Genomic DNA, 24910 nt, shown 5'->3' with positions numbered 1-24910 from the left:
AAGAGGAAGGTATCTTTGCTGTGTTCAGTAAATCCCAGCAGCAGACCAATCCTTCCACAAATACAGTTTTCCCAGAGGCTCGTACCTTGTGCTAATTCACATTACTCTCTCAGAAAATGTAAGCATCAAATTAACCTTCTGCCACAGCTGGGGAATCTTTTAAATGCCACTGAATTTTAAAGCTTATAGTAATGTTCCCCAAACCAGAAATTACCATTTATGATCATGGAAGGGAGGGAGAAGTAGACTTCTAAACAGAAAGATAAACTGCTGAATGTACTTTAAAAGACTGACAAAACCTGAAGAAAAACTCTGTGTTTGCTCAGTAAGTTACGAAAGAAATAAACAACCAAGGCTCAGAGAATATAGAAACACCATGAGCATTATATCAGCATTTATGGGACATAACCCATCAGAATTCCATAAGTCATTCACTCTCTTCCAGATGAGTGTTGGTTTTGACATTAAGCATCACCACTGAAATTTCTATTGCTCTCAGCAGTTTTGAGCAGGATGTGGAATTCAAGTGTGTGCATAATAAACTATTAAGCACAGGAAAAGATAGTAAGGCATGTTTAATCCATATATACAAAGAAGATTTGTACTTAAGTGCTAATACCAAGAAAAATTACAAGGTTATACTATGGATTGCACTGTTTGTATCTATTTCTAACTCTTAATTGCAGTTGTACTTTTCTTTAATTCAGGTGTGTTAAAATTGCTTACACATTTCATACTTGACCTCCTTTCTTAATTTCTTGGTAGGAGTAATAAAAGGAAAAGCAGCAATTAAGGGGAGATATTCTGAGTATTTGTATGAACTGGACTGTTTTGTTTGGGGAAGAATATAGACTGAATTTCAGACCAAGACAGTTTGTAACAGAAGAATGACTGTGCAATAAAGGCTTAACAAACAGCTAATGTTTTAATGGGAGACTTTTTATTACTAGCTTTTTCATCTGCTCTGTACCTTGTCCATCTCATCTATCATCATTTTGTGTTTAATATTAGGTACCAATTACTGTGGTATTACTCATGATAGTTAAGCTAGGCAAAGAGATGTATTTGCAAAGCTGGGCCTTCAGCTGCCAAGGTCACTGTGCCGTTTGTACAGTCCCTGGCACAGCAGACACGATGCCACTGGGGTTTCCAGGGGAGCCACTAACAACTAACTCACCACCCCCATGGAATGGGAACGTGGCCATTTCATCATGGTCTTTTCAGCAGATTTTTCTCACCAAATCACACAAACACAGAGAAGAAATATTTGTTATATCGGTAAATTGGTCCAGCTGTGGCATGAATAATAGAATTATTCAGCATGGAAGAGTTTGTGCAACAAAAATTTCAAAGCAAAAGGGGTAAATGTGAAACCTCCCTTTTCAAGCTCAGGCTCCTTTAGGGAGCAGTGCTGATCCAGAGTTTCAGATGGGAACTTAGCAAGTCAGTGTTTGTTTTCAGCATTTGAGGTTCCCTTCTGCAACTCAATTCATGCAGAATAATCAGCATATGAAACCTAAGCGGTTCCTGAGAGTCGAGCTAACACAACTCCTACACTTCACTGCAGAAGAGAGAAACAGAAAATAAGTTTCCCTTTAGATCATTCACTATTAATCCTAAATGCAAACCAATAAACGCACTAAATGCTTAAGTGTTCTTTACATAAGTAATGTACTCAAATACAAAATGCAGCTGAAAAATGTTTACATATGACTATTACACTTATTTACTGTCTGCAGCTAGCAAAAAGATTATTCTTGAGGTTGGTGTACTTAATGCATAATACGCCTATTCAAACAGGCATGATACATAATTTAGGCATGCCACTAGACTCAAATATTTATGTGTTGTTTAGTATTAAGAATAAGTTCATCATGATCATACTGAATTTTCATTGGATACTTTAAAAAGTTGAAAGATGACATTTAATATTCTGCATAACATAAAGGAAGCTAAAGCAATTTTCCTTATCATGCATTCTTCACCGCATTCTGCCATTCTTCCAAACATATTCCCTACAAAACTGATGAGCAGTTATTTTCCTATATATTACTAATTCTCATTTCACTTGCAGCTGTCTGCAATCAGAAAAAACTCCCATGAGGCCAACAGATCCTATCAGTCAGAACTATTTACGTGTTCCTTTAATGTACACTGATGTTTGCCATGAAGAAAGTGAGCAGTTGGCCAGTCATATACAAGACAAACACCTCAGATCAAACTGTTTCTAATCTAATGTTAGCAGACAACCAGATGTGTTCACTCCACATGCAAAGATTTGCAAGATAATGCAGCTGCAAAGAATTAACAGACACTATTTCAACATATTAAATCAAGAGAGGTTTTATCACTGACAGCAACTGAGAGAAAATTCAGCCCTGTGATGGCCAAGAGGGCTGTCTTATACAACAAGATATCAGACTTTGTGGGGAATATCTTTGTTAGAATGTAGGTGACATTTCCCTAAGGATTAACATGAAAAAGATTTTTTGCTCCAATTCCATTGTGAAATTATTACAATTGCTTTTTTAGAGTTTTACTTCAGCTGGAGAAACTATTAAAATAAAGGTAAATAATCTTTCACTTTGCTGGCCCAATTCAAAGTCAATTCAAATGTAGGACAACTTAAGGCATCCCGAATCCCTTACATTTTCTGACAAGTCTGCTGCTGTTCTGATGTGCTCAACAGGTCTTAGTAAGGCCAGGTGAACTGCCAAGGTTAGCAGTGCACCTTTTTCCTTGACATTAGCAGGAAAATCTCCAGTAATTCTTCCCCTGGCAGTTTAGATATTGACTCTCAACATTTTATTGTCTTTACATGCAAATCACATCCAGTTGTTTTTCTTCAAAGCTTAGGGATGAAAAAACCTCTATCCATGCTAAGGAAAAGTTAGTTTTACCAGACTAAAATAAATTCATAAACTTGACTCTTGATCAAGAAATAGTTTTAGGTGCACTTGTGAATATTTAATGTAGACTTCCACTCTTCCAGTAGAGAGCACTGTAGGATATTTTAATAATAAAACATCTGTTTTCCTTCGTCATCACACTTCAATCCTAAAAAAAAAAGTCTGCTACAGTGCCACATTTCTTTTTTACTCTGAAATTTCTGAACATTAAAGGTTCTATTTTATGCAGACTTAAATGCAATTATATGAAAACAGTACTTACCAAACTCATACAATAAAGAAAGGGGGAAAAAAAAAAGCAAAATTACTGGATACCTGCTGCCAGCTTTTGACAAATTAGCTCCTTCTACCTCCTCAGTTCTACAGGGATGCTGATTTACTGATGAAAGGAAGAAAAATGTATCCCCATTGTGAGAAATAAAACAAGAATGAAAGAGAAGTGGGACCAGCTGTGAACAATGTCTAAGCTGGTAACCACTCCATAAGCCCAGGCAGAGTTTTTGCTCAGCCTTGCCCACATGTACCTTCTCCATCACTCAAATAGCAGAAGGACAACACAGACCATAAAACAAACAGCACTTTGTATTTTGGGTTCCTTCTCTTTCCCCACCCCACAGTCCAGTTCCTCACCTGCTGCAGCTTCCTCGGATTTTGCCAGAGCACACAACATGTTTAGATTTTTCCTGTTTAGAGAGTACTTTCCTAGTGCCACCTTAAAAACAACTCCCAGGCATGAATACCACCCAAATCAGAGCAGAAATCCCACTCACCACATGGGAATATGAGACAGAAAAGTGGCACAGACATCAGCACATTCCCTGGAAATCCCTTGCTTGCCTGACATCTAATGTTCTGCACAAACGGTGGCCCCTGACACAGGAGAAATTCTAGGTATTTTTTGAGGGAGTGTTCAAGTACTACTGGCAAAGAAGAAAATGAATGCACAATTAAAAATATTAAAAAAATTATCTAATGGAAATCAAATATTACCAGGTAATTAATCCATAAATCGAAAATATTTACAGAAATTAAGATATAAAGAAAGAAAAATCTATTTAATTATTGAAATACTTGGGGAGAAAAAAAGAGGGCATTACAGAAAGGATCATAAAATAATAAGGTCCACCAAACCCCACTGGCTTAATTTGTACTTTCTTCTATTCTCTACAAGTGCAGCAATTAAGAGCTCTCCACCATCAAATGTACAAGCAGTCATTTCAGTCTTTCAGTCTGTATCTATTAATCAGTAATGAAGAACATTACTTGATAACTAAAGCTCAACATTTCTTTGACCAGCTGGCAGACAGAGACAACAGACATTTCCCTGGAGTAGCGCACCTCACCTGGATGTGGCTCCTGCCCAAATGTCTGGAAACAAGAATCCCCAGAAATATTCTGGCAAAGATACCTGAGAAACTTAGGACAGCCCTAATGTGGCAGCCCTAATCCTGCCTACACTTATCTTTTAACCCATGTTCAGATATGGTATGAAGAGAAATTATTGAGCCACTGACTGGAAGAAATCGGACATGTGGGCCAAGTCTGCTGAATCCAGCTTGGTGTAATAACCCTAAAAGCCAAAGAACAGAGTAATTACACAAGGTCACATTCCTCCTCAAGTCCCACTGCTGCCAGAAGGAAAAGTGGCACTCAAAAAGAAAAATTCAATAGGAATGTATATTTGCATTACCAAAACCAGCTTGTCTGCAAGCAGAACTTCAGAAGACTTTAGGACACGCTTGGTAAATGATCAAAACTTAAATTTTCTCCAGTATGTCACATACTAAGGGAGCTAGGAACAAGGATAAAATAAAAAATCAAATCTGATTGCAACACAGCTATCAAAGCTGTTCTCTGCATTAAACCATCTAATTCTAAAGACAAAATACAGCTAATACAGCTAATATAGCTAGGACCAAGACAAGGGAGGTAAGAGCAGGCAGGAATACAGAAAGCCAGTAGGAAAGGTAACACACGTATCTTGTCAAGACTGTCCTTAGAGAAAACATCAGTTGCACAAGAGAAAACATCCAGCATTTATTCAGTCCATCAATCTCCCCAGCACTTCAGAAGCACATCTCAAACTGAACCATGCCCTGAAGGGCTGTCTGACTGGACCTGAGGCTTAGAGAGGCACTGGGGTTGGTGCTCACAGACCTCCTACTGCACACACCACCACCAGGCACCCTACAGCTACCCAGACTACAGGCACAGGCTGAGAGCAGCACAACTACCCCAGACTGAATTCCATCTCGGGCATTGACCAGGAGAGAGTGTTTCCCTGGCTCTGCTCTGCACACTTGTTAGCTGGAGCTGACTGTTCACTCCAGCTCTGAGTGAAGAGACAGGAGCAGGAGGGTAATAGATACATTTTAGGCATAGTCCAGCTTGGAGCAAAAAGTCCAGCAAGGTAAAGTCACTTTTAGAAAGTTCTTTAAAAACTTTGATGTACGGGAAAAGGGCTTTAAAAGGGAACACTCTGCCAGTGCACAAATGGCAGTGATGTTAACACTAGTAGTATATCATCCTGAAGCCTATTTTCCTTTTAATCCCAGGTGCTCTTCCCATAGCTGATAAATAAAACCAAGGATAACATTTGGCATGTAATAAACAAGGGCAGGAGAAAATGGCAACGAGAGGAAATTCATCACTAGAAAACATAATTTCTCATCATGTATTCCCTGCCTGTGACTGAGTCACACAGGTTCTTTTAATAGCATTCCTTCCTCACGAGTGCTGCAATGTTCTTTAGCCTTCACATGCAAGAATCCTGTGCTCAGAGGCTGGACAAAATGAAGAAGTAAATTAAAGAATAACCCATTTCCAAAATGTATCTATTGTGCTTAAATTTGGACATACTCTGGGTTTCCAGTTTTGGCTTTTTACACATGTGAAAAGATTTTTTTGCTAGGAGAAACTGTCAGATCCTTTTACTGCAGCAGGAGATGTCTGTGAGTAACCCAAAGGCACCATCCTCAAGTTATTCCAGCTCTTTCACTTCAATCCACACACTACTGACACCTACACCAAACAATGGCTCCAGATCACTGTCTTCTGTTTCTCTGCCACTACTCATCAACTCTGCAGAGCCTCCTCCAGCACAGCTGGAGTTTAAACTGAAACTTTAAGGATAACTACCAGGAGAAAACCCATCAAATGAGCACAGTATTGACTAATGTGATCTAACTTGACCCTACCCGTGGCCTGAATTGCTTCTGACATGTAGGAAATGACTGAGCTATCCAACCACAGATGCTCAATAACATCCTTGGCAGCTCTGGCAACCCTCTGTTGCTACTCTCATATTATTTTAGATTCCATTTAGTTTGTGAACTCCAAGAATTAAGAACTGGCAGCTCTAAACTGACTGATCAGTCTCAAAATACAGCACATCTTTAGTTCTGGAAGAATTTTCATTGCTGAACCAATACTCAGTAGAACCATTCTGTATCAAGATAGGACAAACAGACCTAATTATCAAACCCAACACTTCCTTTAGAAAGGATATTCAAATGTGAAAAGCCTCACTGATACTCACTGAGGACACATCACACTACATGAATGCCTCAATTTAGAAAATTTATATTCCTGATTGGATTGTTTTCAGTAAAAAAAAAAACAAAAAACTATTTCATTTACCTTCACTGAAGAAAGCCACCTAAAAAGAATTCATATTCACCATTTTATACATCAAATTTTCAGCTTCAGAAGCAAATAATAACAGAGAGGACAGATTTTTCAGCATAAGTTCATAATTTGACTTAGTTCTTCAAAACAGCAACTCAATTTAACTCAAGAATCATTTCTTCATGAAAATTGTAAAGTCAAAGTAGGCCCTTAAATTTACTAAAATACTGTTTTTTATTGAGTCCTAGATATTTTGAAATATATTAATGTAACAAATTCGATACCATTTGCTGCTTTTTTCTTTTTGTTTCCATGAACCAGGTGCCAATGCAGTGATTTAATTTACCTTAAACATAAGACCCAAAAATTGCAGCAACTCCTACATTCTTTGTACAGATGTGAAAGGTAGTGTTAGAAACTTCAGAACACAGAGGCCACTTTGCTTCACTTCTTCCTTAACCTCTGCAGGTGCCAGCCAGCAACCCTGGCCATGCAGTAGGAACTTCACTGAAATGCTGTGTGAGAAAACCTTTAATTGTTACTGCTTGGGTAAAGACACTACTATACCTGAGCTGAGCTCAAAGACCATCTTCTTCAGCACTCCCAAATGGAAAGGAGTGATTTCCACATCAATTGGCCCTTCAAAAAACACACACCTTCCCAGTAAAACGGTACAATTAAACGAGGAGCAAGATGAAGATCCCAAGGGCTGATATTCTCAAAGCAGCTTGAACATCCAGTATAAGCCACCCAAAGCTGCTGTCCTGGTTTGACAATTTGGCCCTGCTGAATTAACACCCTGGTTTTCATAACTCCACTGTTCCTTTGAATGCACCACCTACTGGTCAGCTCTGTACCAGCATACTGAAACTATGTATTTTTATTTTTATTTACAAAATACAGCAAGCTTGAACTCTGTTAGGCTCCATAAAGTCCTGCTGACTTTTTTTTTTTTCTGGTACAAATATTAGGCCTATCTCCCCAAAAAAGAGTGGAAACTGAACCAAGACAAAAAGCCCTTATGAAGAACCAAGATATGCTGTCATGTATTTGATAACAAACGTTATCTTAATTCAGAAAACTGGCAAAACCACTCTGCTCTACCAATAAGGTGAAGCTTTCTGAAACGGAGAGCATTTTGATGCACTCAGAACTTTTGGGGTGCACCTCTGAGGCAGGGGAGCAAACAGGCCATGACGCCACTGAGAGCAGCTCCTCTTTCCAGGAGATGTTTCCCAGATGAGTTCATTGTTAGGAAGGGCTCTGAGCACAGGCTTCAGATTCCTTCTTTCATAACAAACACGTACAAGACCAGCCAGGAGTTTCCATGGCCCAGTTCAAGGTGGGATTGTGCAATTCTGAGCGTTCAGCTTTTAGCAACTGACACAAAATTCTTACAGCCTTCCTCTGCTCAATGAAAATAAATTCTAGGAGCTCTGGAAGAAATTTTGATGGATATATATATATGTTAATAAATACAAATTAAAAAGTATTGAAATTATTCTTTTGTACCAGAAAACACTAACAATACTTTATAAAAGCAGCGAATAAATTCCACAGACATTTCCCATTTTGTGGCTAAAGTTTATTTTGATCTAATTTCTACCTCCCTTGTCTTTGACTAACATAATACTGAACTTGTACTATCACACTTTCCCCATGGCAACATGCAATGATGTTACAAACACAGAAACAGGAATTCCCTGTGGGACAAAAAACAGAAGTCACAGTTAGGAACAAAATCCTCATTCCAACACAAATAGCCTCAGTAATAGGAACAAATAACTATTGTCCCTGACTCTCAGTTTATTAAAGACCTTTTCCAGTTTAATGTGAAATAAGAAATGGCTTATTTTAAGGACACTGCATTGCTTCTGAATCAGGACTTTAATACTGCAAGGCTTTCTGCACCATAATTAGAATAAATGACTCCTGATTTAATTCTTGATTCAGAGAATCAATGTGCTGTCAAACAGAGGACAAGCAGCACACCAGAAAAAAAGCTATTCTGAAGAAAGAGCCATGAATGTGTGCAGCTAATGCTTTAGCAGCTTGGAAATATTATTTTGGTAGGCTTTTCAAGGAGCTTACATTTTGAATGGAGTTTCAATTTCTTTTTTTTTTAAGCTATCATTACCAGAGAAGATCATCTGCTCTTTAAAATCTAGTATAAGAACTACTTTGTGTGTGGTAAATAATTTATACATACATTCTGTGGGCAAATAATAGACACCACAGCCCAAACACAGGTGCTGAGGAATACTAAAGGACAGAAACATGAAGTGTGGATTTTTTTCATTGGTTGGTTGTTTCTTTTCCTAAAGTGTAGATTTCCTACACTGAGAACCACTTAATTTATAAAGAAAGAATGAGCCTAATGTTTTATTAGTAATGTAACTTCAGTGGGAAAATATGTTGAGTCAGTATGCAGAGTGTAATCCACAATCACATGGATAATCTACATGAATACGATAAATTAAATGCTATATTCACAGAAATTAATATCAGCATTTTGATAAAAGTGGACAGGAAAATGTCTGTGTTCAACTAAAAAAGATTTTTTTTTTCTTTGCTCCTAGAAACTACTGTATCCCAAGCTCCATTTACTTCTTTAAATGTGCTGGTAATTTGTACATATGACACATACAGACTTCTTTCTCAGTTACTATATTCACAAAATACCCTCGAGAAATTTTCAGAGAATATTTAACTGGGATAGTCAAGTCAAAATCAAATTAGTTACTTGTGGAAGGAACTAATTCTGCAGAGAGAGAAGATCCATGCAACAGATAAATGCACCAGGGGACAAAGCAGAGCAGTAGCCATGCCCTTAAAACTGCAACATGTTTGTAGTTCTGACAAAATATCTTTAAGTGGGTATCTTGGAATAAAAAGGAAAAGTACAGGGCAACCTGCACTGGTTCTGGGTGCTTTGATTATTTGGATTGAAAAGGGGCAATAGCAACAAGACAGCACAGCTGGGAGGCAAACTGAAACAGCAAATGAAGAGCAGGGGCTGGAGAGGAAATGGCTCTTCAACCACAGCAGTTCAACAGCATTTTCATCTACTACGGGTTCATGACCACAGCACAAGGCAAGCTGTTCAAGGATTTTTGGGAATTGCATTCAAGATTTTTATGGGAAAGCACAAACATTTTGGAAATCTTCCTTTCCAAGGCTGGGAATGTACCCTTAACATACATCTGCCTCACTGCCTGTGAATGTGCTGCTGCACAGAACACAAACTCCACTCTAAATCCCTCCTCTTCCATTCCATCACAGATTCTGGGAGCAAGTACAACTCAAGCAATGGGCCTCAACAAGAAAAGCACTTCTGACATTGGTTTAGCTGTACTGGATATTTCACTTTTCCTCCAGGGAATTGGAAGTGTCTTGTCTGTGATGGTTTCTGTTTTATGAGCCTGTCTGTATTCTCTCTTGTTACTCTGCTTTTTAGAAAAAACTCCCTTCTTTGCATGTAATCTCTCATAAAAGACAGCCATAAAACAGATGTGACCACCATAATTCCACACCTGGCCTCCAGGCACTTGAAGAATATCCATAACAGAGTTTATTTCAGTATCTGGCTAGGATGAGAATAATTTATTTTACAACATTATTTGGAAGAGAAATAACTGTCACTTTATGTTATCATTTATCAAATGTGCAGAGCACTACTGAAACACAGGAAATATTCTCCCACTTAACACTACAAATTAGAAAACTGAATTTTCTTATTAGATTATTTTAAATGCAAAATGCAAAAATATTTCAACCTGACAACATCAGATATGAAATGAAACCACCATCATTATGACCTTCGATCCACCAGCAGATGAGATTAACACCTCGGATGAACTGTTTAAGAGAACATAACTGAGATGGAAAGTAATCTGTAAATTATTTTACAATGGCAATTAATCCAACAATAACATTGGCTTTCACTTCTTACTTCATAAAAAATAATATGTTTTCCAATAAAAGACCTCAATCTGGTGCTGAAGTGGTAAAATTAACCTAGTCGAGATCATCATAGTGATGCTCATATCATTAGGTGAACATAGAACCAGAAAATTCTGATTCTGTACTTAAAAATCCTTCACGTAAGGACTTGGAGTCTTCCCTAAATAGCAACCTAATCCTTTTCACTAAGAGAGCAGGTATTGAGAAGACATTTAATCTTGAGCTCAAGGCATGAAAGCAGAGTTCAAAATTTTGGGTCTGATTTGAGAACAGAGATTTGGGGCAGATATGTGGGAAACCTTCAGTATTACCTCAGTTCCTTATCTTTAAGCTGTGGATAATAACTCACCCATTTCTTATCTGCATTATCATTTAATTATCCCAGCTGAGAAGAAAGCTCATGAGAGAAGGCCAAGGTCTTCTGTTGCCTACTTATTCTGAGCTTTGATCTATGACTATTTGAATCAGGGTAGAACCTACAGCCTCTCTCTCATTATTCTAGAGGCTGTACAAACATCAAAAAGATAGCCCTTAGCTTCAAAGAATTTATGATCTAATGAACTGTGATAAATTGCAGTAACCCCTTGGAAATGCACAGCACAGTTTCAGTCAGTACTTCTGAGTGTTACTGATTAAAATCAATATAAAACATCGACCCTATTCTTCCTTGTACACATCAAACAGCAAACACTAACACAAATAAAAAGCTATAACCACTACAAATTTAACAGAGTGCTCTGCTATACAGCACACACTCAGAGTACTTCAGCAGATTTCAAAGACAAAAAAAGCCATGTGAAGAGGTCCCACTTTCCCACCTGCATCTCTTCAAACCCCAAAATTTAACCCCCAAACCAATACCTGTTTTTAAAGATTTCAGATTAATTTGAACATTAAGAATGCACATGCAATTTTGGGGAATGATTTTTCATTTTGAGAACGTGTTTGTCTTTAAGAGTTTCATGTCCTCAATGCCTCATAAAGTGCAAGCTGGGATATGGCCTCTAAATTCTGACTTAAGATGACCCATACAGTCCTGATTTGAATGGATTTTTCCACAATAAACCTGTATTCATGAGTAAACAAGACTTCCCTCCCACCTAGTCTTTTAGCTCTAATTAACATGATTTGTTGAGTTACTCATCCGTCCTCCTAGTTTCTCCCTACTCAGAAGCATTGGGAGCTACAGCAATAGGACAAGACAGGGTTTGAGGACCTTTCTAGTTCATGCTTCAAAGTATCTTTTCCTTCAAATGCAACTCTTGGTTCCACACATTCCAAAGATTTAATGGAAATCCTTGTTTATACATTTTCCCTATTTTCAGTAATACTACAGCAACACATTGAAAAACAACTTGTAAAACAATAGGACCTGCCCTGTTTTGATTTTCCTTAAAGATTCATAATAGAGAGAATATTAGTTATGAATATACAGCATAAAAAAATGGAAGTTTAGACCAATGTAATCCATCATCCTCTTTTAGTGGCACATAGAAATTCCTAGTAAAAATGTAACATTTCAATAAAGCTTTACAAATCACTTAATGCAAGTATTTCTCTTCTGCTATGTTCCAAACCAGAAATTATTAATGCCTCTATTAAGTTATACCTACCATCCTCATGTTCAAAGTTCAAAATGCTTCTTAAAACAGGCCAAGAGTGGTTTTACCCTTTCTGAGCCAGAGTAATCTGATGGAGGCATTTCTGAGAGAAATATTCATTGCAGTCCAGGATCCACAGCTGACTAGTGTACATTACTATTTTATTAAAGTTAATAAAGTCAGAGACTGCAGCTGGTGGTTTGTCTGATGGTTTATTGAGGATGAATCCTCATGGAGATCAGCACATGTGAAACTTTTTCTGAATGGTGAACAGCTTGGCTGCTGGACAGACTCCTGCAGTCTTGGTTTTGTTTTTAAAATTTTATCTCCTTGCAAAATTTTCTGTTAAAAATCTTGTGCCATTCTCTTATTTTCTATAAACCAGCTCTGTTTCTAGTTTATAGAAAGGCTGAGATTAAATATGGGAGATGAGAAGGAGTAATTCACCTGCAAGCCTGATTTAATTGAAAGCAAACCAATCTATGAAGAGCTGTGGGCCACCTAGCCCACAAGGACAATAATCCAGATGTTTGAACCCTATAGACTATTAATTCCAGTGTCAGACATGACACTCACTTGATACTTGACAGTGCAGAGGCTGCAAGGCCTTCTCACAGAAACCTCATGTTCCCACAGCTGAGAGCTCTCCTGGAAATAGAGCTGCAGAGAGAATTCCCAAGGACATGCTAATGAGGCTAATTGGCACTTTCCAGCAGACTTAGGGAGAGGCAAGGGAATAAACATGAGCAAGAGAGAAGGAACAGAGAGGGATGTGGAAGGTTGAGTACATCTTTGTTGACCCTAAGGTCTCTGCACACTCTTTCTTGCTTTGTTAATTCTGACCAGACAGACCTCTGAGCTTTATTCATTTGTCTTGAACAGGCAGATCACTCACTGCTCCTTCAGCGAGTGCCTGTTCTTATCCAGGGCTGAGGAACTCATGACTCTGAGTATCATAGACTTGAGAAGATTAATACCCAAATCCTAACTTAGTCTTTCTCTGAAGAATAGGAAAATGACATTGTAAAAGCTGCTATGAAGCTTCTAATGATTTTTTTACTTTTGTCTCAGCAATCTCATTGCTCACCTCTTTTGAGGCAATACCAGGGAAGGCCCGTGATGCAATTGTTCAAAACATACTTTAAACTTATAGTTAACGTGGTATCTTTAGAAATATGCTTCAGCTGCTGTGTTCAATACTAAACCATAGAATCATTTCAGTTGAAAAGGGTCTCTAGGATCCTCGCATGCAACCGTTAACCCAGCACTATCGTGTTCACAGCTAAACCATGTCCTAAGGGCTACATCCATGCATTTTTGAATGCTTTCAGGGCTGGTGATTCCACCACTTCCCTGGACAGCCTGTTCCAATGCCTGACAACCCTTTCAGTGAAGAAAGTTTCCCTAATATCTAACCTAAACATCCCCTGGCACAACTTGAGGCCAATTCCCCTTTGCTTACCATACATGTATAAACTATGTGTCCCATAATGCAGAAGTCATATAAATTCCAGGGGTTTCACGTTTCAGCCCTTCTGAAATTGATTCTAAGACAAAATAGAACAACAATAACCTATTCCTGAAGTAAAATAGAACACAAGGCTTAAAATTACACCTAGGCCAAATTCTTTGCCATATCTAAGCAAAGTGAGAAACCTGGCAATACTCATGCTCCAGAAACTTTGGTTTCCTAGTTCCTAATGCTGAGCACAGCCCTTGGCCACCAAGAGAACATCTCTGCATGAGCAGCAACATTGAAAATTCCCTGTACAGACACCCCAACAGGGAAACTCTTCAGAGCCTGCAGGGTAAATAAAGCCTTGTAGTTTCATTGTTTCTCTCAAGTTGCATTCACACTTGCAAGCTTAAACTAAGCCTGACTTCCTCCTGAAAGGTTGCTGGACCAGCTGCTATGGTAGTTGAAGCCTCTTAGTAAGACACCAGCATCACCTTTCCTCCTAAAGCCACGGGCCAGGCAGCAATCAGTAAGATTGCAGAATTTCCAAAAGCATTCCTGCATCCCTGAACTGGACTGAGCATCCAGCTGCAGCTGGCAGAGATACAGAGGGGAGGGTGTGGAAGGGGGACACGGGACAGCCCCCGTAGGAGGAATACAGATATATTTTCCAGGCATGCAGGGATGAATTTAGAAAAGCCAAACCTCAGCTGGGATTGAAAGTGGTGAGGAATGTGGCAGAGAAGGTGATGGTCAGGAAAAATGGAGCTGCACTTGTTCAGCCTGAAGGTGATGAGTCTGGTATACACGTGTGGATGTGTATGCATGGCTGAGAGTAACAAAAATTACAACCAGAAATAAGGAAAAAGAAGTCAGAATGGTAGGGAATAGGTCCTGGAACTGGCTGCTGAGGGGCTCTGATCTCTGCCCTTAATGGCATTTAAAGCTCAATTGCATAAGGCTGTTTTGTACCACCTGGCTTTGAAATAATTTCTCAGATGGGAATCAACTGGATCATCTCCAGAGGTCTGTTCCAACCTATATTACACTGGATTCTTCCATTTCAATTCCCAAAGCAAATCTTAATCCAAATGCAGCACAGCCATGGGGCAAGTCCAACATTCAAGGATGCCTAGGACATTCCCTCTTCCTAAAATTGAGGCTGCTCAAAGTCCAACAATGAGCTAAATCTTTTGCAGGTTTGTATTTTCAATCCAGATTATAGTTGTTAGAAATTACATTAATGTCCAAAATAACTGATTTTAGAATTTTCTAACAGAAAAAAATTACCTAAAGCTCTTAAACTGTTGAAAAATAATTTTTCTCTGATGAGAGAAGTGAAAATTACACTACTCAAAGTCAGAGAGGATGAAAAAGACTGTAATTAAGCAGCCAAGGTGCTGAATAAATAGGCATGATGGCAACTTATAGGAGAGAAACAACTGCTCGGATACAAAGGACACCCAAAACTTGCTCAGGATAGCAAATATTTTAGGGCTGTGGTAGATTACACATCAGCTTCAATATAGACATAGGGCTCTGCTCCATCCTGTTTTATGACATTTTTAACATCTTACTGCATTACTGAGAGAGGGACTCCAATTACTTCTCAGATCTTATGCTGAATGCCATTAACTGGTATGAACTATTTGTGATTTCTGCCAAAACACTCCCATAACTTCCTTGTGTTGCAGATGTTTCATAGTTGTAACTGAAGTTATGTCACACAGGACTCAGAAATTTCAAGGAAAATGGAGCTTATGAAAAGCCCAAAGAATGACAAGCAGAGCCTTAAAGAAGATGACAGCCTTGGAGAACAGATCAAGAGTTGCTGGTTTGTCCTTCAGTTGGAGTTGATAAAGTATTGACAAACATGACCACTGTTTTTTCTCTCACCTCCCCAGTTAAATTAACTCTTGTAATTTTCTTTTTTAACTGGAACCTTCCACAAATATTTCATGAAACACATAGGCCCTAATGGTTCCTTTTTCCTGAAAAAGGAAAGAAATGAAACATTATCCATTATACTAAACTGCCTTGCATTACTATACACAAATGGATTTTAAGGAAGAAACACTGAAATTGCTCATAAATTTGATTCATTTCTGGAAGGAGATCCTCTTCTGGAGAGTAAGAACAATCAAACCAAGTCTGTTGAGAGTACCTGTTGCAGACTTTAAATTTTTTGTATTTCATTTACATGTTTATTCATCTTTGGTGTAATGAGCACCAAATTTAATGACTGTAATGTATCAGCAATAACTAAGTAGTTCAAATTTGCATTCCCTTATAAAATTACATTTTTCTGCTTTCCTATCTCATTTGGGTATTTTCACAATACTAATTTTTCCTGTGCCTAAACACTAAATTAATTACGATCACATGCAAGACATTTTGGTACTCTAATGAAAGTTAATTTGTATTAAGCTATTAATTCTAATTATAATAAATTTAAAGCAGGAAAATACATTATTCCTCATAATTTCTCTTCTACTGCAGTAGTTTCTAATTTTCAACATTTTTTTGCTTTGTTTGAAATACATATCTTTCTATATCTAACCTCCCCACACATCGTAAATATACTTTTTAGTAGTGTGCCTTGTAACTCTGCTGACTTGGGAAAGCTACATACAGTTTGCCATTTGACATTTTTTTATTACTTTTAATGACACAGTCATGATAATTCTGCTGAGATGCTGACTGGATAGAAAAAGAGAATTTCTATAGCAATGGCAAAAAAAAATTGTAGTTTATGCCACAAAAATGTGGCTTTGATAATACTGTACATTAATGATAGCAAAATGCAGATATTCAAAGGACAGAACTGCACCTAGAGCCCTGCTACTGTAGTGACATCATTTGACTTATGACCCCTGTCCAAAATGCCTGCTGCACAAGAGTGTTATTTGCCATTCCTCGATGATAAAAAATACATAAAATAAGAAATGAAATATAGTTGAGAATCTAAATTAACCTTATCCTTCTCCAGTGAAGACTAATAGTTTTAGGTGCTGCCAAGGGAGGTCTTTTATTACAGACTCACAATCATTTGGGTTGGAAAAGACCTTCCAGATCATAAAGTGTGACCATTACTAAATTCCTTATTTGCACTTCATTTAACTCCAAGCTTTCAAACTGAACCTACTACATCAGGAATCAAACCTGCAGCTGACAATATAAAACTCACTTGGAAAGTTAGTTTTAAGGAAGCATTTGGGCCAGTGGCTCTGTGAGCAGTGATACCTCTTGGTGACACATCCTCACAGAGGTTTAACATGCCAGCACTTGCCATGGAATACTTGCCATGGATAAGAGCAGCCCTTTTGCCTTGTGCAAGGTTAGAGCCACTGCCCCCCTGCCTTGCCAACAGCCAACATCAACACCAGGCTGGCAAAGCACAACCTCTCTTCTGCAAAACGTTTGATATAAGCCAAAAAATAAGCAAGTGATTCCAGAGGTGATTCCAGATGCAATTACTACAGAGAGAAAAAGTAAACAGGGTTGGTTGGGGCAGCTTTTGATTGGCAGAAAGGCACCACTCAGGTGATGACAACCACCAGCCCTTCTTTAAAGTCTTATCAGTCTTATTCCACTATAAAGTCACACTTTGATCACTTTTGTTTTGCAGAAAGGAAGCTGGCCACAAATCAAGAGAATTACCTTAAAGGCAAAAGAGAGATTTTTCTTTACAGTACAGAACATAACACAAACATCTCTTCTTAATTAAGGATCATTACTGAAAAATTAACACAGAGGAGAAGTTTGGGGTTGTCTTAGGATTTTATATCTGGCTGATATTAAAACTGTCCTGCCACCGCATCAAAATGAGTCTATATTTGATACTGTATTATAAAAACTCTAAATTATCTCTCTGGGGGAAGCAAAAATTGTGTGACTGATATGCTTTCATTTGTAGTGACATAGTTAAAAAAATACAGGACCACGAACTGATGTCAAAACTCTGGCTTCACTAAACCAAGGCTGCATATCCAGAGCATGCTGAAATGTGAGGAATCTTATTATCAGTGCCTTTTGATAGACCAAGACTTCAGTAAGACAAGAGGAAAAAAAAAATAAAAGACGCAAAGAAAAAACCACTAAATGAACACAGAAAAAAAATTACAAAAACAGAACAAAAATAAAGAAAACAAAACCAAAGAGGGAAAATAAACACTCTTCTCCTGTCCCCCACTCCCCCCACAAATAAAAAACCCCAAAGCCCAAATCTTCACTGATTTACACCATATAAACCATGAAAAAATCAGCAAATTTCAAAACAGCAAAGTAGGAGTGGGTGTGTTGGAAAAGAGAGAGAAATTACAGACACTTTTATATTTAAGGGCTTCCTTAGGAGACTCATGGCTCCTGGATTTTACTTCCAGAAGAAGCAACTCAGCTCATGTTTTCTTGCAAAGAGGATTATGGCCATAAATCATCCTGAGGGTGCATGTTCTAAAAGATAAAATGACATTACTAATTCTCTGTGAAAAACTCCTCCGAAACTGGTAGAGAAAAAGGGCCAGTTGTCAATACTGCCGGGTTCTTTTAATTTCCAGTTAACTTTGCTAGGATTTTTTTTTTAAATAAGTCAACTCATGAACTGCAGTTTATCAACAAGGAATCAACAAAATCTCATCTTTCCCAGTAAGCTCTCCCCATGTTCTGATCATCTCAGATTAATGTCAGAGAAATTATTTTTATGTCTTATAAAGAACAGAAACCACTTTTCCACCCACACTGATCTGCATCCAAGAAAACTATGTGAGAATACAGCTCACTTGCTCATGGACAAATAATATCTCTGGTATTACTTTCCATCAAACTGATTTGATTTTCTGAACGTGTCATTCTTCACTCACATGAACACTTTTTGATATAAATCAGATAAAGTACTGTCTTTTCTTCCCAACAAACACGGAAGATACACCAGCTGAATGCTGGAGAATTGGAAGTGGAACAATTTGGGCAAAAACCAATGAGTCTTATTCAAACTTGTGTTATGAAGGTTTTCTGAAGTTTTTAATCATTATTTCACAATATAGTTACAAGTTATGAAATCAGTGAGATATTTCACTTAAAACCCAAAATGCTGCAAGCCCCAAATAAGGTCCTGAGAAATACATACCTTCCCCTTAAAGTGAAAAATACTGCAAAACTTAATGAGAATGATAAGAGCTAAGGTGGAAATATCATCTAGATTTATTAGTGTTATGCCTGCATATGCCAGTTAACTTCATAAAAGCTGTGTGAATTTATTCCAGGTGTCAATAAATAAACAGAGTAGGGAATCCCATTCCCTTTACACTCCAGTTACTTTAAGAGTATTTTCTTGCTTGCTTTGAATCAAATAACTGATAGTTCTAAATAAGAATTTTCCACTGAGATCCAAATGAAAAAATGGGTTAACTTCCTTAAAAAAAATAAATAAAACAAAACCAAAACCCAACACACGTGGTATTAAAATTTCAGTTTTATGCAAGTGTTCTGAGACTTTAGAGGCACAAAGGTGGAGGAGGCTCTGGAATTAACAACAAACAGGAGTAGAACTGGAGAGAACACATCAGTCTAAATAAGTGCAAAGACATTTTGAACAATGACTCTTCCCAACCAGGCTGAGAGCAGACTTCCCTTAGATTGGAATTCTGCATTCTTTCCCTCTGCTCCAGAAGTTGCTGATGCTGTTGTTTCTACAGTTATCACCATCCTAGCACCATTTTCTTTATTCTAATTCTTTTTCTGCACAGCTGCACTGACACCTACTCACCAGATCTGCTCTTAAGCAAACAATGAAACACGAAAGAATGAAGGAGGTTAATTTTTTTTCCTCTCAAAGACCAGAAATGAACAGATATTGTTCAGTGCTTTGAAAAAACTCACGGCTTCAGCTTGCTCTCAAAACAGATAGCACAGTCACCACAGCCAGTAATCCCCCCTCTCAAGAAGTGTAATATAAAGCCAAGGTATCTGGTAAAGCTATTCAGTTAAATGGTAATACATGCTTTGGACAAGAATTCAGTTGGAGAACAAACAGGAGAAAAAACACACTCAAAACCTGGCAACTGTGAGAATGAAAATGAGAGTGAGACTCTACTTTCCACTACAAACACCTGCTCACTGTGTGGCAATGCTAAGCAAAAGAAAATTGCAAATACAAAAGCAGGGAATACTCATGTAGAAACCTAGAGTCCTGGCCTGTGAAGCAAATATTTATATATAAATATATATATTAAGAAATACAAATTTTTGGCATTAAGAATTTTCACATCGATTTTCTATTGAGACTATTTTAAGAAAGGTTTTTATATTAAGAAACACCAATCATAAGATAATGTCACCCAGAACAGCCCACAATAGAATTTCATTGAATTATTCTCTCAGTTTGAGCAAGTATTTGCACATTACTCAATTGACTCTCTGTTATGGTGATGGCTGCGTATTCTCTCCTCCTTTTAGCAAACTATCTTCTAAGCTGGTATTTAGGTAAATATTTAGGAACCTTTAAGTTCTAAGGTATTTATGTAAGATGCATTTCCTGTCAAGGGATGTCATCAGACAAATCGAAGCATTACTCATATAAATTTATCTCATTATCATTGGGATAAGAAAATAAAAGTAAGGCTTCTGGCTTTACTGTGCAAAAATGTCATTATTGTTCTACCACATCTCCTGAGTGTTGACATTTCAATATATCCAGCAGAAAGGGTTGTTACTCATTGCCTTTGATATTGTTCAAAAGAAGTTTGTGCCATTAATTATTTTAAAATTGTAAGCATGCAGTGTGTTGTTAAATTCCTTTGCACTCAAGATTTCCATCATTTAAAAACAGTCAAGCAGAAAAGGAACACTGGCTTGCTTTCTAGTAAACCATAATTCAGAACAAGAATCAACTGGCCATTAACACCAGAACATTTTCACTTGCAAAAGAGACATTTACTAAGTTTTCCTTCATTATTTCATCTGGCAAATCTATGTCCCTGCAGTTTTCAAGTTAAAAACAAGATAGAATGTGCTGCATTCTAAATGTATGAGGAGAAAATAACTTCATATTTTCTTACCTTTGCATTATAGGGAATATAATGCTTTGATAAGGCTTCAGGAGTGTGCATCCATGTTTTGTCTACAGAAAAGCAAAATAAAAGAAGCACTGAATAGGTTATTTGATTGTTAACTTAAGTATAAAAGCATCTCTGTGGAAAAGTTCAACAATCATCCTCTTACTCAAAAATCTATCTGACTGAAGTACTTAGAGGTGCTGGAGGGAAATATCTCACACCTTCCCAAACACTTAGAAGAAAGAATCTGCATCTTTCTGTTGGGCACACTTCCTATTTCAACCAACTTGGTTTTCCGTAAGAACTACAACTCCTCCTCCCAAATGTATCAATTGCTCTGAGGTTGTTTGCTGTTTCTGCCTCAGATCAGTATTTTCTGCATCCTGACTGCATCTTGTGTGTCTAACAATGCTTTTTTGATTAATTTTGTGCTTTTTCTCAGGAATTATCAAGACATTACAGGGACAAACAAAAAATTATCCAAGCTGTAACTGACAGAAGAAAATTCTAATCTTTATAAAAGAAAAAGGATGTGCATCAGATTCATAAGATTTAGAACCAATTTATAAATTCAGATCACCTATAATTTTTCTGTGCATATGCTAAACAAGTTTGTGTGTTCACCTTTAACTTTCCCATTGCAAGACTGTTATTCTCTTACTTTTCCTGCTGCATGGACATAATTCTGTAACTATTTATCAAATACATCTTCTCCTCTTATTTTAATGGCCTTTTTGCATGTTTTACACAATTTAAGATAGAATTCCAAATGTTAAGAAAAAGCTTTTTTTTATTACAATCTTAGAAACAAATCTTCAAGGTTTTCTCACTTGAGAGCATTTAAGAAAACAAAAATGTTCCAAAATACTAATTTGCATTACCACACATACAGGAGAATTTGTAACTATAATTAATATTTTATATGACATATATTGAATATTTAGTAGCATTTTCTAACTTGAGACTATCTGGTTTTAATTAGCATGAATTAAAGTAAAAAATCTGGCACTTTATTGAGTTAAGTAAAAGAATAATAGCTTAAAGCAAAATTCCATCCTTAGATATTCACAATTCCCTTTGCCTTTATGGGGAGTTGCAGTTAGAGTAATTACTAACTTTTATGTTAGTTACACTTAAGAACAATAAAATTCTGTTCACTTCAAGCTGTTGAAGAGCAAAAGCTGTGACACTGATTGACACTAAAGCAATAATTAAATATTTGAGATTATGCAGAAGCAAGAAAACCGTTAAACAAGATATCCACCAGTCACCACAGTAACAGGATCAGAACTACAAAGCTGGGAGAATTCTTTTTTCCCCAAGCAAATTTCATTCTAGATGGCAGTAATACTCAGCTCCATTACTGAAGAGTGATATTATCACTTCTTAATTAAGGATGATTTGTCCATTCAGCAGCACCCAGGAGGATGATTAAAGTGGCTCTTCCTTTTGACTGCGGCTTGTGATTGGACTGCTGGAACCAAGAAATCATTTCCCAGAATATTTTAACACCTGAAACTGATCTCTACTTCAACATAATATCAAAGGCTATGTTTTCTAAGGGCAAAACAAGCATCCCAGTGGATTTGTGAGTTAGGCCTGTTAAAACAAAGGAGATAACCTGCAGCCCAACCAAGCAGCTGGACATGGGCTCCTTGGCAAGGCAGGGGGAGAGCAGGCACTCGGGACAGGACAGCTCCCTGCCCCAGCCAACTTCAACTCCTCCAGGTGCTAATACCAAAGGTTAATTTATCCATTTTCTTCACATGACTCTTTACTAGCTTTGGTAGGGATATGGTCATATTTATACATTCATAAAGGAAAACCTAGTAAAAATAGAGCACTAAACCGCCTAAGGAAGTTGCAATAGTTCTCCACTCATTTTATGCCTAGTACCATCACAAACAAGTGACAGAGCTGTAGCTTCTAAAGCAATTTTACAAGCAGACAAAAGGCTAGATAGGTACCATCAAAACTAACTATTCCTTGCAAATGTTTCTTCATCCCTTCAGCCCATCAGAGCAAATTCAAATTTGAAAACAATGTTACTTAGTTTGGGAGTCAAGTGTGAAATGCTGGTCTTAAATTCAGCATCAGGTAATCTTTCCAATTTTGTTATCACATACAAAGCTTTACTTAAAATGTTTCTGTGAAATCATCAAGTTGCCTACCAGCCTCTAACAGTAATGTTACAGAGGTTCCAGCAAGGAATAACTGCCAGGGAAGTGTTGCCATAACTTTTGGTAGCCCCAGTTGGGAGGAAGATCAGGAACCATGGGCAGGTGCTCTCAGCTCAAAATGAAATCACTTAGCTGGGTACCAAAGGAAACCTGGTCCCAGGGGTCTTGTGCTATGGATTAAAACAGTCCAACATTGAGACGGAGATCCACGAACACTGTGACACAGCTACTGAAGATTTCCACTGACATTGGAAGTCTATTTCTCAGAGGCAAGTAATAATTACAGAGTGGTGGTACTTCGGAAAGAACTCTTAACGCTGAACTAAATCAATACAAGGCAAAACTCAGGCTGATAGCAAAGATGTGCAAAAAGTCATGCAGGCTATTATGGGGTAGTTCTGTTACCAGCATTTCCTTCTGAATTGTAAGGTCTGATTTTGGACTCACACCACCCTCAGCAGCTGTTTGAAATACTGCTTAGAATAAGTTTGATTTCACAGCAGTTGAGAAAGACCAAATTTCAGACATTTTGCATGCAATAAACCAGAAAAACATGAAAAAAGAAAACCTATAAAAAAAGCATTGGTCAAATATCTGATGTAGATATGGCTTGTAGTTTGCATGATCCCTCACCTAATTTAATTTTTAAAGAGTTTTCACAGCTTGAAACTTAATTATTTATTCTGAAGCAACAAGCAAAATATGAAACTCTACAATGAAAACCAGAGTTCATATTATTATTTTATTAGTTACACAGAAAAGAGTTCCAGACTCCAGCTAAATAAAACAGTAGGTCCTAAAAAAAGGACTGAAAGCTCAGATAAAACCAAACCTGACAACCTGTATCTAATGTTAACAGTAACAGAAAGTGAAAGGACTCATGCTGTTACACTGGGTGAAAACCACACTTATTTCAGATCTTGTCTGAAGTTCTTAATCCAGGTTGCCTTAGAGTTTACATTAAAGTTTTAAAGAGTGTTCAGTTGTTTTTTGAGAGTGATGAGGTTTCGAGCATTATGATTTTGAGCCATTCAGAGTCCAATAAAACCTAAACTTAACTAAGGTACAAGAAATTCAAGGAAGTCTGAGTATGTGCTGGTTTTGCCACACTCACTGGGATTGCCTGGAACAAGAGGTGTGAAAAAAGGGTCAGTATTCTGATTTCAAGGGTACGGGGTAAATCACAGCCCTGAATAAGCAGGATTGGCAATCCTGTGTGGAGCCCCTCCACAACACCTCAGCATGTGCAGGATGTGCTCAGTGTGTGGCACAGCACAGCAGCCTAGCCAGTTTTTAAGAGAACTTGACTTTGGGTGAGAACTTATCAGGTTTTGTTCCCTGCCAACACACATCAGTCTGCTAAGGGAAAACTGCATCCAATTACACTGGGAGATTCAAGGGTCTGACAGATTGAATTGCAAGGGTGGAGGTGGGAGCTGGGCACTCCCATGGTCAGAGGATTAATGCTGCTCAGAATGGAGTCTTCTCTCCCTTCTAACCCCTTAGCATTAAAAAGGGGAGGTTGCTTTCCAACCTACATTTCACATCCCCTGCTGCATCCTGTGTGTGAGCCATGGCAGAGCCAGGACAGAGGGACAAACGTGTGCTGACAAATCACACATCGATGGCAATTGACTCAGGGACTTGATCAAGGACCCTGAACAACTGTGCTGCACCCAGGGGAGGATGACATGAGGTTAGATAACAGCACAGCTGTCCATTTAGCTACCCAAAAGGAAAGTGCTAGCAGTGCCAAGAAATTGTTCTCCCTTTGAGATTAATTTCCCTGCATATTACTGCCCAAAGAGGTTGTAGAATGGCATACTCACAATGCAGCTTTAGTTAACTGCCTCCCTAAGCCCCACTGTTATTAATTCATTAACATTAAGTAACATTAATTAATTAACATTTCCAAAGTGTTTATCAAAGTATATTAGATCTAGTGGCCATTCTTTTAATATGATAAACAGAGAAAGACCCTGATTTTATTTTTTTCTTTTTTTTAATAGCAATTTCTAAAAGGTAGAAACTAAAGCCTTTATTCTTTACTTGATCAATATATTTTCACATCAATGGGTGCTTTTATTGCTAACAGAAGAAACCTTGGAACTCTCTTTGCTTC

General features: G+C 37.7%; 1 protein-coding gene across 5 annotated transcripts in view; it reads right to left on the bottom strand.

Moving 5' to 3' along the window:
- Positions 1-24910, bottom strand: part of GULP1 (GULP PTB domain containing engulfment adaptor 1) — a 167556-nt gene that overhangs the window by 45110 nt on the left and 97536 nt on the right. For all 5 annotated transcript variants that reach the window (XM_083865456.1, XM_083865455.1, XM_083865459.1 and 2 more), the window contains one exon: positions 20612-20673. In XM_083865456.1, the coding sequence (XP_083721582.1) occupies positions 20612-20673 (62 nt within the window). The remainder of the gene's footprint in view (positions 1-20611; positions 20674-24910) is intronic.

Source organism: Zosterops lateralis (assembly GCF_965231275.1).
Source record: "Zosterops lateralis genome assembly, chromosome: 7".
Taxonomy (NCBI): domain Eukaryota; kingdom Metazoa; phylum Chordata; class Aves; order Passeriformes; family Zosteropidae; genus Zosterops; species Zosterops lateralis.
This window is presented reverse-complemented; position numbering and strand designations above follow the sequence as displayed.